Genomic DNA, 16556 nt, shown 5'->3' with positions numbered 1-16556 from the left:
TGCACAAACGCAAATCCAAACGATAGCTATAAACCGAATTGGAATAAGGCATTTTTTAGCGAAGACCTATTGAAAGTGAAGTTCAGCCAACAGAAAACCCAATTGCCAGAATATATTCTCTTCTCCAATTTAGAGCATTTGAAACTCATCAAAAAAAGTTCAAGTAAACGGTATTGTTTCAGTTATTTACACTAAAAAGTGAATTGATTCAGTTGAAATGGATTATATATATATACAACCAAATTTCTTTTCCAGTTGTTGATCTATTTTCTTAGCAGCAGGGAAAAACTTATTTTAACAATGCTTGCAAGGTAGAACTCATTCCAGCTTCAGAAAACTGGGCAGCCTTCAACTATGAGAACTCATTCCACCTTCAGAAAACTGGGTAACCTTCAACTTTCAGAACTCATTCCACCTTCATAAAACTGGGCAGCCTTCAACTACGATGCCTTTCGCAGTAGGACAAGAAGCGAAGGGGCACCCATCCAAGTAATTTCCCCACCGGTTGAGGCTTCCAATTCTGCAAGAGCCACCATGCAGTTCCCAAGTACAGAAGTGCTGCTATCAGGGTACCCACGACCTGAAATTTTCATTCCATTCATCTTCATTGTCATTATTTACAACGAGAAAGATTGTCATTATTTACAACGAGAAAGATATTGTTAGGATGACATATTTGGTTATAAATTTGTTCAATTGGGTAAAGAGGAAAGGTGGAAGAGGAGAGGCACAAATCTGACCCATGAACATTGTTATTCGAGGAATCTTCATGTAATGACCAAGCTTGAAGTCTTGCAGAAATGTAACAGCTTGTGACATACTGATATACCCATAAACCTTTAAGCATATGTTAGCGACGGTGTATCCTCGGTATATACTCTGTTTGAAGACATCGTATATTTTGTTTTAGGATTCTTCCCTGCGAAATAGACTCAAACCCAATATAAACTAGGATTCAAGTACATTTTTTTAATTACAGTACACAAAAAAGGATAAATATATGCACACCACTAATTATAGTATACCAAAAAAGGGTTTCACGTAACAAAAAATTAAATACAGGAACTAATTACTGTGCACACTTTCAATTAATCCACTTCTCATCCATCCAAGTGGAGCCTCCAATGCATTGTCCGCGGAGTAATTACGTGAAAAAAGGAGCTGCACAAGGTACACCCGACCTACAAACACCACCACCACACCACACCGAATTAAGTATGGAATCGGGGATGTTTTATACTACCTATTCACCTCCATGAATTACGTATCACGTACCTATTGAAAACGGGGGCAGAGGGTCCAATGGTAGATTCATCAGGCAGTTGTCTCTCCATGGGAGGCTCTCTACAAGTCCTTTTGTTGTGTCCAAGTTTTCCACAGATCGTACATTTGCGATGCACTCCATTCTGCAATTCGCGGTCAGATCTTCTCGTACGCGGCCGTCCAGGTGGTCTTTTTGCTATAGGAGGTAATACAGTGTTGAGAGGTTCTGGAGGCACTTCCCATTGAGTGTGATCTACTGTAGGGTGAAGCACCTCAGCGTACGTTTCCCGATACATCTCTATACGAAACCATTTCTGGCAATAATCGTACTCATCAAAATCTGTGATGGCAATGGCTGCCATGGCATGTCCGCACGGCAGCCCAAGCGTTTGGAACTCACGACATGTACAGGTTTGTTGCAGCAAATCTACGACATCATGATGATCACGGGACCTTACTTCAAATTCGTGCACACCTACTCGATAAGCATCATATCCGCGACCCTGTTCCCTGGCCAGACCCAAATGTTTTTCTGCATAATGCATGCACTTTGTTTCCCATTCATGGCCCATCGCTTGACGTTTCTGTATGTATTCGAAGCTCTTAAAACGAGTCAGCTCCACCGCAGCTGCAATCGGCAATTTTCTGGCATCCTTTAGCACTGCATTGTAACACTCCGATCTATTGGTGGTCAACACATCATATCTATCCCCCTTGAAGTAGAAACTAGCCTAGTTTTCCTTGGGAATAGCGGCTATACAGTTGTGTGCATTTTCACTCCTCGCCTTAATTTTTTCCATTGTGTCTATAAAAACACTCTCTCTCAAAGCTCTAGCAGCACTCCAGAACAATTTCTTAAGTAAAGGGTCTTTGAAGTCGGTGTACAAATTGGCGGCGAGGTGACGCATGCAGTAGCTATGGTTTGCAATAGGCATTACTTTAGCCACTGCTTGCATCAACCCCTTTTGTCGATCAGAGCATAGGGTCAATGCGCCTATCCCCTCCGGCAATACGTGCTGCTTCACCAAATAGAGGAACCAGCACCAGCTATCTTCGTTCTCAGTCTCGACAACTCCAAAAGCTAATTGAACTAATCCGTTGTTCCCGTCTACCCCAACTGCGATAAGTAAGATTCCAAGATACTTTCCACGTAGATGCGTCCCATCGACCAAAACTATCGATCTGAGTGTTCGCTGGAAAGAACGTATGCTGGGACCAAATGCCCAGAATAAGCGAGCAAATTTATCATCTCCCCCTGGACGTAGATCTCTCGCTCGAAAAACACGCAAGTAGGTGCCCGGGTTTGTTCTCATCATCTCAACTATCAGTGCAGGCAGCAAGCGGCTCCACATTTCCACACTTTATTTCAAGGATGATGTTCATCGCAAGGTGTGCTCTATGGTAGGTCATGGTTATACCCCAGTGCGACTTGATGTACTGTCTTATGATCCTTGTCCCGACATCTTCTGGACGATCAAATAGGGGTAAGCATGTCTCGGCAACCCATGGTGATGTAGCTAGATGATTATCATTGCCCTTTAAGTGAGATGTACACGTATGGTCGCTGACAAACTTCTTCACTAGCACATAAGTCATACAGTTAATGCCTGATATACGCCACTTGCAACCTGGTTCCTTGCATACAACGGCATACTTCTTGGGAGTTGACTGTGACTTCTTGAACATGAATCGCTGCCGAATTGCATACTCCTTAACGGCCTTCTTGAACTGCTTCATATTTGGATACATAGCCCCAACAGTTAACTCATCGAACTGAAGATTATCTGCATCTACCTCATCAGCCCCAACATACATGTCGTCTACTTCGACTGCCCGACATGTGCCAGCAGGTAGAAATGGCCGACCATTGCCGGTAGGGGGAGCCACTTCTGTTGGCCTAAGGCTTTCACCAGAATCTTCGTCATGATTTTCATTTCCATTATCATTTTCAGGATCATGGGCGGCCTCATCACCCTGCTCATCCTGAACCTCAGCCTCGTCATCATCCTCATCATCATCCTCTGCAGGATCATCATCATTGTCATCTTCAGTTCTAAATTCTTCCAAATCACAACCGAAGACATGAAAATCATCCTCGAAAACATTAATATGCTCCAACGGCACATCTGCATCCTTCCCGGGGACAATGATATCTTCGGAGATATGGTTCCCATACATATCGTCCGAGAAGTTTTTATTTAGGTCAACTCGAACCCTACACAGTTCAACAATATAAAATCAGGATAGTAGATTTAGTACTTGAATATAAATAAAATTCTACAAGACATACCTTGAACTAAATTGTGCCAAGTCACCTCCTATGCTTGTATTACCCAATTATGTTTCATATTCTCTTTGTAAGTCTACTTCAAAACGAGAGTCGGGAGTGACAGTTACTCGTTCCGGTGGATATCTTAGGTGTGGAATCGGTGGAACGGAAGTAGGAGGTATGCATGCATTGTTAGAGGGATTTTGAGAGGGAATCGGTGGTACAGAAGTCAAAGGTATGGGCAGGTTATTAGAGGGATTTCGCGGTGAAAATGAAGTAGAAGGTATGACATTGTATAGGCCATTGTCAATTTTTGTTATGTATAGCATCACAGAGTTGAAAGTATCTTTCTCAAGCACCTTAACCAACGTTTGGAAGATATCATCGCTATCGACGTCGATTAGAGTGCTTATATATGGATCAACAACATATCGACATTTGATGGATAGTGACACCCGTCCTGCAATACTCCCAATTCGACTGTGGATTAGAGCCTCCAATTCTTTAAGATTCATTCGGGGACTTACCAATAAGAATTTCTTACTCCCACCAACATATTCCCAATTAACTTCATCCTTCGGTATGCCATCATAGTGTAACAGTACAGAAACCATTGTGCGTGCCACTTTACGAAGACCTGCAAAGGGCCAACAAGATATCATAAGAACCACTACGTAAAGGGGGCTTCTTAAGGCGAATAAGTAGAGGCTGGCTTAACCAAAATCTTGCGAGGCACACGTTGAGGAGGTGAACCAGACAACTCTGGTTTTGAAAGAACAAAATATGAGCTTCCTGATTGAGAACTTGTCTGCAAAAGGAGTATATGATATGGTTAAGACTTAAACATGACAAGAAGATGATAACATTTTTATTTAGAGTACATTTAATACCAGACTAAAGAATGCAAATAATTGCACTTAAGTGAACATTGCATTTCAAGTATACAGGTCACAATACCAAATCTAGTTTAAAGACAAAATGTACCAGAAATTAGTTTAACATTTTAGATCTGGCAAGGATATAATATTTTCTTAAATAAATCACACCAGAAGGGATTATGGGCCCTCCAATGGGGTAGAAGAAGTACCCTTGGAGGGTCCATCAAATCCAGAAGATGGTCCTCAAGTTCAAAGTGATTGGGTTTTCAACTATAAAAAGGGGTTACTAGTACCTAGGGGGCTTCCCAAGGGCAATAGAGGGGAGCTGCGCATGGTATTACAGAAGGGATTATGGGCCCTCAAATGGGGTAGAAGTAGTACCCTTGGAGGGCCCATCAAATCCAGAAGATGTTCCTCAAGTTCAAAGTGATGGGTTTTCACCTACAAAAATGGGGTTACTAGTACCTAAGGGGGGCTTCTCAAGGACAGTAGAGGGGAGCTGCGCATGGTATTACAGAAGGGATTATGGGCCCTCAAATGGGGTAGAAGAAGTACCCTTGGAGGGTTCATCAAATCCACAAAATGGTTCAAAGTGATGGGTTTTCAGCTACAAAAAGGGGTTACTAGTACCTAAGGGGGGCTTCTCAAGGGCAGTAGAGGGGAGCTGCGCATGGTATTACAGAAGGGATTATGGGCCCTCAAATGGGGTAGAAGAAGTACCCTTGGAGGGCCCATCAAATCCAGAAGAAGTTCCTCAAGTTCAAAGTGATGGGTTTTCGCTACAAAAAGGGGTTACTAGTACCTAAGGGGGGCTTCTCAAGGGAAGTAGAGGGGAGCTGCGCATGATATTACAGAAGGGATTATGGGCCCTCAAATGGGGTAGAAGAAGTACCCTTGGAAGGCCCATCAAATCCAGAAGAAGTTCCTCAAGTTCAAAGTGATGGATTTTCAGATACAAAAATGGGGTTACTAGTACCTAAGGGGGGGATTCTCAAGGGCAGTAGAGGGGAGCTGCGCATGGTATTACAGAAGGGATAATGGGCCCTCAAATGGGGTATAAGAAGTACCCTTGGAGGGTTCATCAAATCCACAAGATGGTCCTCAAGTCCAAAGTGATGGGTTTTCAGCTACAAAAAGGGGTTACTAGTACCTAAGGGGGGCTTCTCAAGGGCAGTAGAGGGGAGCTGCGCATGGTATTCCAAAAGGGGTTATGGGCCCTCAAATGGGGTAGAAGAAGTACCCCTAGAGGGCCCATCAAATCTAGAAGATGTTCCTCAAGTTCAAAGTGATGGGTTTTCACCTACAAAAAGGGGTTACTAGTACCTAAGGGGGGCTTCTCAAGGGCAGTAGAGGGGAGCTGCGCATGGTATCACAGAAGGGATTATGGGCCCTCAAATGGGGTAGAATAAGTACCCTTGGAGGGCCCATCAAATCCAGAAGATGTTCCTCAAGTTCAAAGTGATGGGTTTTCAACAACAAAAATGGGGTTACTAGTACCTAAGGGTGGCTTCTCAAGGGCAATAGAGGGGAGCTACGCATGGTATTACAGAAGGGATTGTGGGCCCTCAAATGGGGTAGAAGAAGTACCCTTGGATGGTTCATCAAATCCAAAAGATGGTCCTCAAGTTCAAAGTGATGGGTTTTCAGCTACAAATTGGGGTTACTAGTACCTAAGGGGGGCTTCTCAAGGGCAGTAGTGGGGAGCTGCGCATGGTATTACAGAAGGGATTATGGGCCCTCAAATGGGGTAGAAGAAGTACCCTTGGAGGGCCCATCAAATCCAGAAGATGTTTCTCAAGTTCAAAGTAATGGGTTTTCAGCTACAAAAATGGGGTTACTAGTACCTAAGGGGGGGCTTCTCAAGGGCAATAGAGGGGAGCTGCGCATGGTATTACAGAAGGGATTATGGGCCCTCAAATGGGGTAGAAGAAGTACCCTTGGATGGTTCATCAAATCCAAAAGATGGTCCTCAAGTTCAAAGTGATGGGTTTTCTGCTACAAAAAGGGGTTACTAGTACCTAAGGGGGGCTTCTCAAGGGTAGTAGAGGGGAGCTGCGCATAGTATTACAGAAGGGATTATGGGCCCTCAAATGGGGTAGAAGAAGTACCCTTGAAGGGCACATCAAATCCAGAAGATGTTCCTCAAGTTCAAAGTCCTGGGTTTTCAGCTACAAAAATGGGGTGACTAGTACCTAAGGGGGGCTTCTCAAGGGCAGTAGAGGGGAGCTGCGCATGGTATTACAGAAGGGATTATGGGCCCTCAAATGGGGTAGAAGAAGTACCCTTGGAGGGCCTATCAAATCTAGAAGATGTTCTTCAAGTTCAAAGTCATGGGTTTTCAGCTACAAAAATGGGGTTACTAGTACCTAAGGGGGGCTTCTCAAGGGCAGTAGAGGGGAGCTGCGCATGGTATTACAGAAGGGATTATGAGCCCTCAAATGGGGTAGAAGAAGTACCCTTGGAGGGTCCATCAAATCCAGAAGATGGTCCTCAAGTTCAAAGTGATGGGTTTTCAGGTACAAAAAGGGGTTAGTAGTACCTAAGGGGGGCTTCTCAAGGGCAATAGAGGGGAGCTGCGCATGTATTACAGAAGGGATTATGGGCCCTCAAATGGGGTAGAAGAAGTACCCTTGGATGGTTCATCAAATCCAAAAGATGGTCCTCAAGTTCAAAGTGATGGGTTTTCTGCTACAAAAAGGGGTTACTAGTACCTAAGGGGGGCTTCTCAAGGGTAGTAGAGGGGAGCTGCGCATAGTATTACAGAAGGGATTATGGCCCCTCAAATGGGGTAGAAGAAGTACCCTTCGAGGGCCCATCAAATCCAGAAGATGTTCCTCAAGTTCAAAGTCATGGGTTTTCAGCTACAAAAATGAGGTTACTAGTACCTAAGGGGGGCTTGTCAAGGGCAGTAGAGGGGAGCTGCGCATGGTATTACAAAAGGGATTATGATCCCGCAAATGGGGTAGAAGAAGTACCCTTGGAGGGTCCATCAAATCCAGAAGATGGTCCTCAAGTTCAAAGTGATGGGATTTCAGCTACAAAAAGGGGTTACTAGTACCTAAGGGGGGCTTCTCAAGGGCAATAGAGGGGAGCTGCGCATGTATTACAGAAGGGATTATGAGCCCTCAAATGGGGTAGAAGAAGTACCCTTTGAGGGCCCATCAAATCCAGAAGATGTTCCTCAAGTTCAAAGTCATGGGTTTTCAGCTACAAAAATGGGGTTATTAGTACCTAAGGGGGGCTTCTCAAGGGCAGTAGAGGGGAGCTGCGCATGGTATTACAGAAGGGATTATGAGCCCGCAAATGGGGTAGAAGAAGTACCCTTGGAGGGTCCATCAAATCCAGAAGATGGTCCTCAAGTTCAAAGTGATGAGATTTCGGCTACAAAAAGGGTTACTAGTACCTAAGGGGGGCTTCTCAAGGGCAGTAGAGGGGAGCTGTGCATGGTATTACAGAATGGATTATGAGCCGTCAAATGGGGTAGAAGAAGTACCCTTGGAAGGCCCATCAAATCTAGAAGATGTTCCTCAAGTTCAAAGTCATGGGTTTTCAGCTACAAAAAAGGGGTTACTAGTACCTAAGGGAGGCTTTTCAAGGGCAGTAGAGGGGAGCTGCGCATGGTATTACAGAAGGGATTATGGGCCCTCAAATGGGGTAGAAGAAGTACCCTTGGAGGGCCCATCAAATCCAGAAGATGTTCCTCAAGTTCAAAGTCATGGGTTTTCAGCTACAAAAATGGGGTTACTAGTACCTAAGGGGGGCTTCTCAAGGGCAGTAGAAGGGAGCTGCGCATGGTATTACAGAAGGGATTATGAGCCCGCAAATGGGCTAGAAGAAGTACCCTTGGAGGGTCCATCAAATCCAGAAGATGTTCCTCAAGTTCAAAGTCCTGGGTTTTCAGCTACAAAAATGGGGTGACTAGTACCTAAGGGGGGATTCTCAAGGGCAGTAGAGGGGAGCTGCGCATGGTATTACAGAAGGGATTATGGGCCCTCAAATGGGGTAGAAGAAGTACCCTTGGAGGGCCCATCAAATCCAGAAGATGTTCCTCAAGTTCAAAGTCATGGGTTTTCAGCTACAAAAATGGGGTTACTAGTACCTAAGGGGGGCTTCTCAAGGGCAGTAGAAGGGAGCTGCGCATGGTATTACAGAAGGGATTATGAGCCCGCAAATGGACTAGAAGAAGTACCCTTGGAGGGTCCATCAAATCCAGAAGATGTTCCTCAAGTTCAAAGTCCTGGGTTTTCAGCTACAAAAATGGGGTGACTAGTACCTAAGGGGGGATTCTCAAGGGCAGTAGAGGGGAGCTGCGCATGTTATTACAGAAGGGATTATGGGCCCTCAAATGGGGTAGAAGAAGTACCCTTGGAGGGCCCATCAAATCCAGAAGATGTTCTTCAAGTTCAAAGTAATGGGTTTTCAGCTACAAAAATGGGGTTACTAGTACCTAAGGGGGGCTTCTCAAGGGTAGTAGAGGGGAGCTGCGCATGGTATTACAGAAGGGATTATGATCCCTCAAATGGGGTAGAAGAAGTACCCTTGGAGGGTCCATCAAATCCAGAAGATGGTCCTCAAGTTCAAAGTGATGGGTTTTCAGGTACAAAAAGGGGTTAGTAGTACCTAAGGGGGGCTTCTCAAGGGCAATAGAGGGGAGCTGCGCATGGTATTACAGAAGGGATTATGGCCCCTCAAATGGGGTAGAAGAAGTACCCTTCGAGGGCCCATCAAATCCAGAAGATGTTCCTCAAGTTCAAAGTCATGGGTTTTCAGCTACAAAAATGGGGTTACTAGTACCTAAGGGGGGCTTGTCAAGGGCAGTAGAGGAGAGCTGCGCATGGTATTACAGAAGGGATTATGATCCCGCAAATGGTGTAGAAGAAGTACCCTTGGAGGGTTCATCAAATCCAGAAGATGGTCCTCAAGTTCAAAGTGATGGGATTTCAGCTACAAAAAGAGGTTACAAGTACCTAAGGGGGGCTTCTCAAGGGCAATAGAGGGGAGCTGCGCATGGTATTACAGAAGGGGTTATGAGCCCTCAAATGGGGTAGAAGAAGTACCCTTTGAGGGCCAATCAAATCCAGAAGATGTTCCTCAAGTTCAAAGTCATGGGTTTTCAGTTACAAAAATGGGGTTATTAGTACCTAAGGGGGGCTTCTCAAGGGCAGTAGAGGGGAGCTGCGCATGGTATTACAGAAGGGATTATGAGCCCGCAAATGGGGTAGAAGAAGTACCCTTGGAGGGTCCATCAAATCCAGAAGATGGTCCTCAAGTTCAAAGTGATGAGATTTCAGCTACAAAAAGGGTTACTAGTACCTAAGGGGGGCTTCTCAAGGGCAGTAGAGGGGAGTTGCGCATGGTATTACAGAAGGGATTATGAGCCGTCAAATGGGGTAGAAGAAGTACCCTTGGAGGGCCCATCAAATCTAGAAGATGTTCCTCAAGTTCAAAGTCATGGGTTTTCAGCTACAAAAAAGGGGTTACTAGTACCTAAGGGAGGCTTTTCAAGGGCAGTAGAGGGGAGCTGCGCATGTTATTACAGAAGGGATTATGGGCCCTCAAATGGGGTAGAAGAAGTACCCTTGGAGGGCCTATCAAATCTAGAAGATGTTCTTCAAGTTCAAAGTCATGGGTTTTCAGCTACAAAAATGGGGTTACTAGTACCTAAGGGGGGCTTCTCAAGGGCAGTAGAGGGGAGCTGCGCATGGTATTACAGAAGGGATTATGAGCCCTCAAATGGGGTAGAAGAAGTACCCTTGGAGGGTCCATCAAATCCAGAAGATGGTCCTCAAGTTCAAAGTGATGGGTTTTCAGGTACAAAAAGGGGTTAGTAGTACCTAAGGGGGGCTTCTCAAGGGCAATAGAGGGGAGCTGCGCATGGTATTACAGAAGGGATTATGGCCCCTCAAATGGGGTAGAAGAAGTACCCTTCGAGGGCCCATCAAATCCAGAAGATGTTCCTCAAGTTCAAAGTCATGGGTTTTCAGCTACAAAAATGGGGTTACTAGTACCTAAGGGGGGCTTGTCAAGGGCAGTAGAGGGGAGCTGCGCATGGTATTACAGAAGGGATTATGATCCCGCAAATGGGGTAGAAGAAGTACCCTTGGAGGGTCCATCAAATCCAGAAGATGGTCCTCAAGTTCAAAGTGATGGGATTTCAGCTACAAAAAGGGGTTACTAGTACCTAAGGGGGGCTTCTCAAGGGCAATAGAGGGGAGCTGCGCTTGTATTACAGAAGGGATTATGGGCCCTCAAATGGGGTAGAAGAAGTACCCTTGGAGGGCCCATCAAATCCAGAAGATGTTTCTCAAGTTCAAAGTAATGGGTTTTCAGCTACAAAAATGGGGTTACTAGTACCTAAGGGGGGGCTTCTCAAGGGCAATAGAGGGGAGCTGCGCATGGTATTACAGAAGGGATTATGGGCCCTCAAATGGGGTAGAAGAAGTACCCTTGGATGGTTCATCAAATCCAAAAGATGGTCCTCAAGTTCAAAGTGATGGGTTTTCTGCTACAAAAAGGGGTTACTAGTACCTAAGGGGGGCTTCTCAAGGGTAGTAGAGGGGAGCTGCGCATAGTATTACAGAAGGGATTATGGGCCCTCAAATGGGGTAGAAGAAGTACCCTTGAAGGGCACATCAAATCCAGAAGATGTTCCTCAAGTTCAAAGTCCTGGGTTTTCAGCTACAAAAATGGGGTGACTAGTACCTAAGGGGGGCTTCTCAAGGGCAGTAGAGGGGAGCTGCGCATGGTATTACAGAAGGGATTATGGGCCCTCAAATGGGGTAGAAGAAGTACCCTTGGAGGGCCTATCAAATCTAGAAGATGTTCTTCAAGTTCAAAGTCATGGGTTTTCAGCTACAAAAATAGGGTTACTAGTACCTAAGGGGGGCTTCTCAAGGGCAGTAGAGGGGAGCTGCGCATGGTATTACAGAAGGGATTATGAGCCCTCAAATGGGGTAGAAGAAGTACCCTTGGAGAGTCCATCAAATCCAGAAGATGGTCCTCAAGTTCAAATTGATGGGTTTTCAGGTACAAAAAGGGGTTAGTAGTACCTAAGGGGGGCTTCTCAAGGGCAATAGAGGGGAGCTGCGCATGGTATTACAGAAGGGATTATGGCCCCTCAAATGGGGTAGAAGAAGTACCCTTCGAGGGCCCATCAAATCCAGAAGATGTTCCTCAAGTTCAAAGTCATGGGTTTTCAGCTACAAAAATGGGGTTACTAGTACCTAAGGGGGGCTTGTCAAGGGCAGTAGAGGGGAGCTGCGCATGGTATTACAGAAGGGATTATGATCCCGCAAATGGGGTAGAAGAAGTACCCTTGGAGGGTCCATCAAATCCAGAAGATGGTCCTCAAGTTCAAAGTGATGGGATTTCAGCTACAAAAAGGGGTTACTAGTACCTAAGGGGGGCTTCTCAAGGGCAATAGAGGGGAGCTGCGCATGTATTACAGAAGGGATTATGGGCCCTCAAATGGGGTAGAAGAAGTACCCTTGGATGGTTCATCAAATCCAAAAGATGGTCCTCAAGTTCAAAGTGATGGGTTTTCTGCTACAAAAAGGGGTTACTAGTACCTAAGGGGGGCTTCTGAAGGGTAGTAGAGGGGAGCTGCGCATAGTATTACAGAAGGGATTATGGGCCCTCAAATGGGGTAGAAGAAGTACCCTTGGAGGGCACATCAAATCCAGAAGATGTTCCTCAAGTTCAAAGTCCTGGATTTTCAGCTACAAAAATGGGGTGACTAGTACCTAAGGGGGGCTTCTCAAGGGCAGTAGAGGGGAGCTGCGCATGGTATTACAGAAGGGATTATGGGCCCTCAAATGGGGTAGAAGAAGTACCCTTGGAGGGCCCATCAAATCCAGAAGATGTTCTTCAAGTTCAAAGTCATGGGTTTTCAGCTACAAAAATGGGGTTACTAGTACCTAAGGGGGGCTTCTCAAGGGCAGTAGAGGGGAGCTGCGCATGGTATTACAGAAGGGATTATGAGCCCTCAAATGGGGTAGAAGAAGTACCCTTGGAGGGTCCATCAAATCCAGAAGATGGTCCTCAAGTTCAAAGTGATGGGTTTTCAGGTACAAAAAGGGGTTAGTAGTACCTAAGGGGGGCTTCTCAAGGGCAATAGAGGGGAGCTGCGCATGGTATTACAGAAGGGATTATGGCCCCTCAAATGGGGTAGAAGAAGTACCCTTCGAGGGCCCATCAAATCCAGAAGATGTTCCTCAAGTTCAAAGTCATGGGTTTTCAGCTACAAAAATGGGGTTACTAGTACCTAAGCGGGGCTTGTCAAGGGCAGTAGAGGGGAGCTGCGCATGGTATTACAAAAGGGATTATGATCCCGCAAATGGGGTAGAAGAAGTACCCTTGGAGGGTCCATCAAATCCAGAAGATGGTCCTCAAGTTCAAAGTGATGGGATTTCAGCTACAAAAAGGGGTTACTAGTACCTAAGGGGGGCTTCTCAAGGGCAATAGAGGGGAGCTGCGCATGTATTACAGAAGGGATTATGAGCCCTCAAATGGGGTAGAAGAAGTACCCTTTGAGGGCCCATCAAATCCAGAAGATGTTCCTCAAGTTCAAAGTCATGGGTTTTCAGCTACAAAAATGGGGTTATTAGTACCTAAGGGGAGCTTCTCAAGGGCAGTAGAGGGGAGCTGCGCATGGTATTACAGAAGGGATTATGAGCCCGCAAATGGGGTAGAAGAAGTACCCTTGGAGGGTCCATCAAATCCAGAAGATGGTCCTCAAGTTCAAAGTGATGAGATTTCGGCTACAAAAAGGGTTACTAGTACCTAAGGGGGGCTTCTCAAGGGCAGTAGAGGGGAGCTGCGCATGGTATTACAGAATGGATTATGAGCCGTCAAATGGGGTAGAAGAAGTACCCTTGGAGGGCCCATCAAATCTAGAAGATGTTCCTCAAGTTCAAAGTCATGGGTTTTCAGCTACAAAAAAGGGGTTACTAGTACCTAAGGGAGGCTTTTCAAGGGCAGTAGAGGGGAGCTGCGCATGGTATTACAGAAGGGATTATGGGCCCTCAAATGGGGTAGAAGAAGTACCCTTGGAGGGCCCATCAAATCCAGAAGATGTTCCTCAAGTTCAAAGTCATGGGTTTTCAGCTACAAAAATGGGGTTACTAGTACCTAAGGGGGGCTTCTCAAGGGCAGTAGAAGGGAGCTGCGCATGGTATTACAGAAGGGATTATGAGCCCGCAAATGGGCTAGAAGAAGTACCCTTGGAGGGTCCATCAAATCCAGAAGATGTTCCTCAAGTTCAAAGTCCTGGGTTTTCAGCTACAAAAATGGGGTGACTAGTACCTAAGGGGGGATTCTCAAGGGCAGTAGAGGGGAGCTGCGCATGTTATTACAGAAGGGATTATGGGCCCTCAAATGGGGTAGAAGAAGTACCCTTGGAGGGCCCATCAAATCCAGAAGATGTTCTTCAAGTTCAAAGTCATGGGTTTTCAGCTACAAAAATGGGGTTACTAGTACCTAAGGGGGGCTTCTCAAGGGTAGTAGAGGGGAGCTGCGCATGGTATTACAGAAGGGATTATGATCCCTCAAATGGGGTAGAAGAAGTACCCTTGGAGGGTCCATCAAATCCAGAAGATGGTCCTCAAGTTCAAAGTGATGGGTTTTCAGGTACAAAAAGGGGTTAGTAGTACCTAAGGGGGGCTTCTCAAGGGCAATAGAGGGGAGCTGCGCATGGTATTACAGAAGGGATTATGGCCCCTCAAATGGGGTAGAAGAAGTACCCTTCGAGGGCCCATCAAATCCAGAAGATGTTCCTCAAGTTCAAAGTCATGGGTTTTCAGCTACAAAAATGGGGTTACTAGTACCTAAGGGGGGCTTGTCAAGGGCAGTAGAGGAGAGCTGCGCATGGTATTACAGAAGGGATTATGATCCCGCAAATGGTGTAGAAGAAGTACCCTTGGAGGGTTCATCAAATCCAGAAGATGGTCCTCAAGTTCAAAGTGATGGGATTTCAGCTACAAAAAGAGGTTACAAGTACCTAAGGGGGGCTTCTCAAGGGCAATAGAGGGGAGCTGCGCATGGTATTACAGAAGGGGTTATGAGCCCTCAAATGGGGTAGAAGAAGTACCCTTTGAGGGCCCATCAAATCCAGAAGATGTTCCTCAAGTTCAAAGTCATGGGTTTTCAGTTACAAAAATGGGGTTATTAGTACCTAAGGGGGGCTTCTCAAGGGCAGTAGAGGGGAGCTGCGCATGGTATTACAGAAGGGATTATGAGCCCGCAAATGGGGTAGAATAAGTACCCTTGGAGGGTCCATCAAATCCAGAAGATGGTCCTCAAGTTCAAAGTGATGAGATTTCAGCTACAAAAAGGGTTACTAGTACCTAAGGGGGGCTTCTCAAGGGCAATAGAGGGGAGCTGCGCATGGTATTACAGAAGGGGTTATGAGCCCTCAAATGGGGTAGAAGAAGTACCCTTTGAGGGCCCATCAAATCCAGAAGATGTTCCTCAAGTTCAAAGTCATGGGTTTTCAGTTACAAAAATGGGGTTATTAGTACCTAAGGGGGGCTTCTCAAGGGCAGTAGAGGGGAGCTGCGCATGGTATTACAGAAGGGATTATGAGCCCGCAAATGGGGTAGAAGAAGTACCCTTGGAGGGTCCATCAAATCCAGAAGATGGTCCTCAAGTTCAAAGTGATGAGATTTCAGCTACAAAAAGGGTTACTAGTACCTAAGGGGGGCTTCTCAAGGGCAGTAGAGGGGAGTTGCGCATGGTATTACAGAAGGGATTATGAGCCGTCAAATGGGGTAGAAGAAGTACCCTTGGAGGGCCCATCAAATCTAGAAGATGTTCCTCAAGTTCAAAGTCATGGGTTTTAAGCTACAAAAAAGGGGTTACTAGTACCTAAGGGAGGCTTTTCAAGGGCAGTAGAGGGCAGCTGCGCATGGTATTACAGAAGGGATTATGGGCCCTCAAATGGGGTAGAAGAAGTACCCTTGGAGGGCCCATCAAATCCAGAAGATGTTCCTCAAGTTCAAAGTCATGGGTTTTCAGCTACAAAAATGGGGTTACTAGTACCTAAGGGGGGCTTCTCAAGGGCAGTAGAAGGGAGCTGCGCATGGTATTACAGAAGGGATTATGAGCCCGCAAATGGGGTAGAAGAAGTACCCTTGGAGGGTCCATCAAATCCAGAAGATGGTCCGCAAGTTCAAAGTGATGGGATTTCAGCTACAAAAAGGGGTTACTAGTACCTAAGGGGGCCTTCTCAAGGGCAGTAGAGGGGAGCTGCGTATGGTATTACAGAAGGGATTATGGGCCCTCAAATGGGGTAGAAGAAGTTCCCTTGGAGGGCCCATCAAATCCAGAAGATGTTCCTCATGTTCAAAGTCATGGGTTTTCAGCTACAAAAATGGGGTGACTAGTACCTAAGGGGGGCTTCTCAAGGGCAGTAGAGGGGAGCTGCGCATGGTATTACAGAAGGGATTATGGGCCCTCAAATGGGGTAGAAGAAGTACCCTTGGAGGGCCCATCAAATCCAGAAGATGTTCTTCAAGTTCAAAGTCATGGGTTTTCAGCTACAAAAATGGGGTTACTAGTACCTAAGGGGGGCTTCTCAAGGGTAGTAGAGGGGAGCTGCGCATGGTATTACAGAAGGGATTATGATCCCTCAAATGGGGTAGAAGAAGTACCCTTGGAGGGTCCATCAAATCCAGATGATGGTCCTCAAGTTCAAAGTGATGGGTTTTCAGGTACAAAAAGGGGTTAGTAGTACCTAAGGGGGGCTTCTCAAGGGCAATAGAGGGGAGCTGCGCATGGTATTACAGAAGGGATTATGGCCCCTCAAATGGGGTAGAAGAAGTACCCTTCGAGGGCCCATCAAATCCAGAAGATGTTCCTCAAGTTCAAAGTCATGGGTTTTCAGCTACAAAAATGGGGTTACTAGTACCTAAGGGGGGCTTGTCAAGGGCAGTAGAGGAGAGCTGCGCATGGTATTACAGAAGGGATTATGATCCCGCAAATGGTGTAGAAGAAGTACCCTTGGAGGGTTCATCAAATCCAGAAGATGGTCCTCAAGTTCAAAGTGATGGGATTTCAGCTACAAAAAGAGGTTACAAGTACCTAAGGGGGGCTTCTCAAGGGCAATAGAGGGGAGCTGCGCATGGTATTACAGAAGGGATTATGAGCTC

General features: G+C 46.0%; 1 protein-coding gene across 1 annotated transcript; it reads right to left on the bottom strand.

The window, feature by feature from the left end:
• Positions 1 to 440: 440 nt before the first annotated feature.
• On the bottom strand, positions 441 to 2579 carry LOC143858252 (uncharacterized). Its single transcript, XM_077368909.1, has 4 exons — positions 2024 to 2579; positions 1276 to 1924; positions 741 to 820; positions 441 to 580 (listed from the first exon to the last, which is right to left on the bottom strand). Exons 1-4 carry the CDS (start codon positions 2577 to 2579, stop codon positions 441 to 443), a joined length of 1425 nt encoding a protein of 474 aa, XP_077225024.1.
• Positions 2580 to 16556: the final 13977 nt, after the last annotated feature.

The sequence above is a fragment of the Tasmannia lanceolata genome, unplaced genomic scaffold (assembly GCF_043159265.1).
Source record: "Tasmannia lanceolata isolate RefF3 unplaced genomic scaffold, GAP_Taslan_0.1 ptg000025l, whole genome shotgun sequence".
Taxonomy (NCBI): domain Eukaryota; kingdom Viridiplantae; phylum Streptophyta; class Magnoliopsida; order Canellales; family Winteraceae; genus Tasmannia; species Tasmannia lanceolata.
This window is presented reverse-complemented; position numbering and strand designations above follow the sequence as displayed.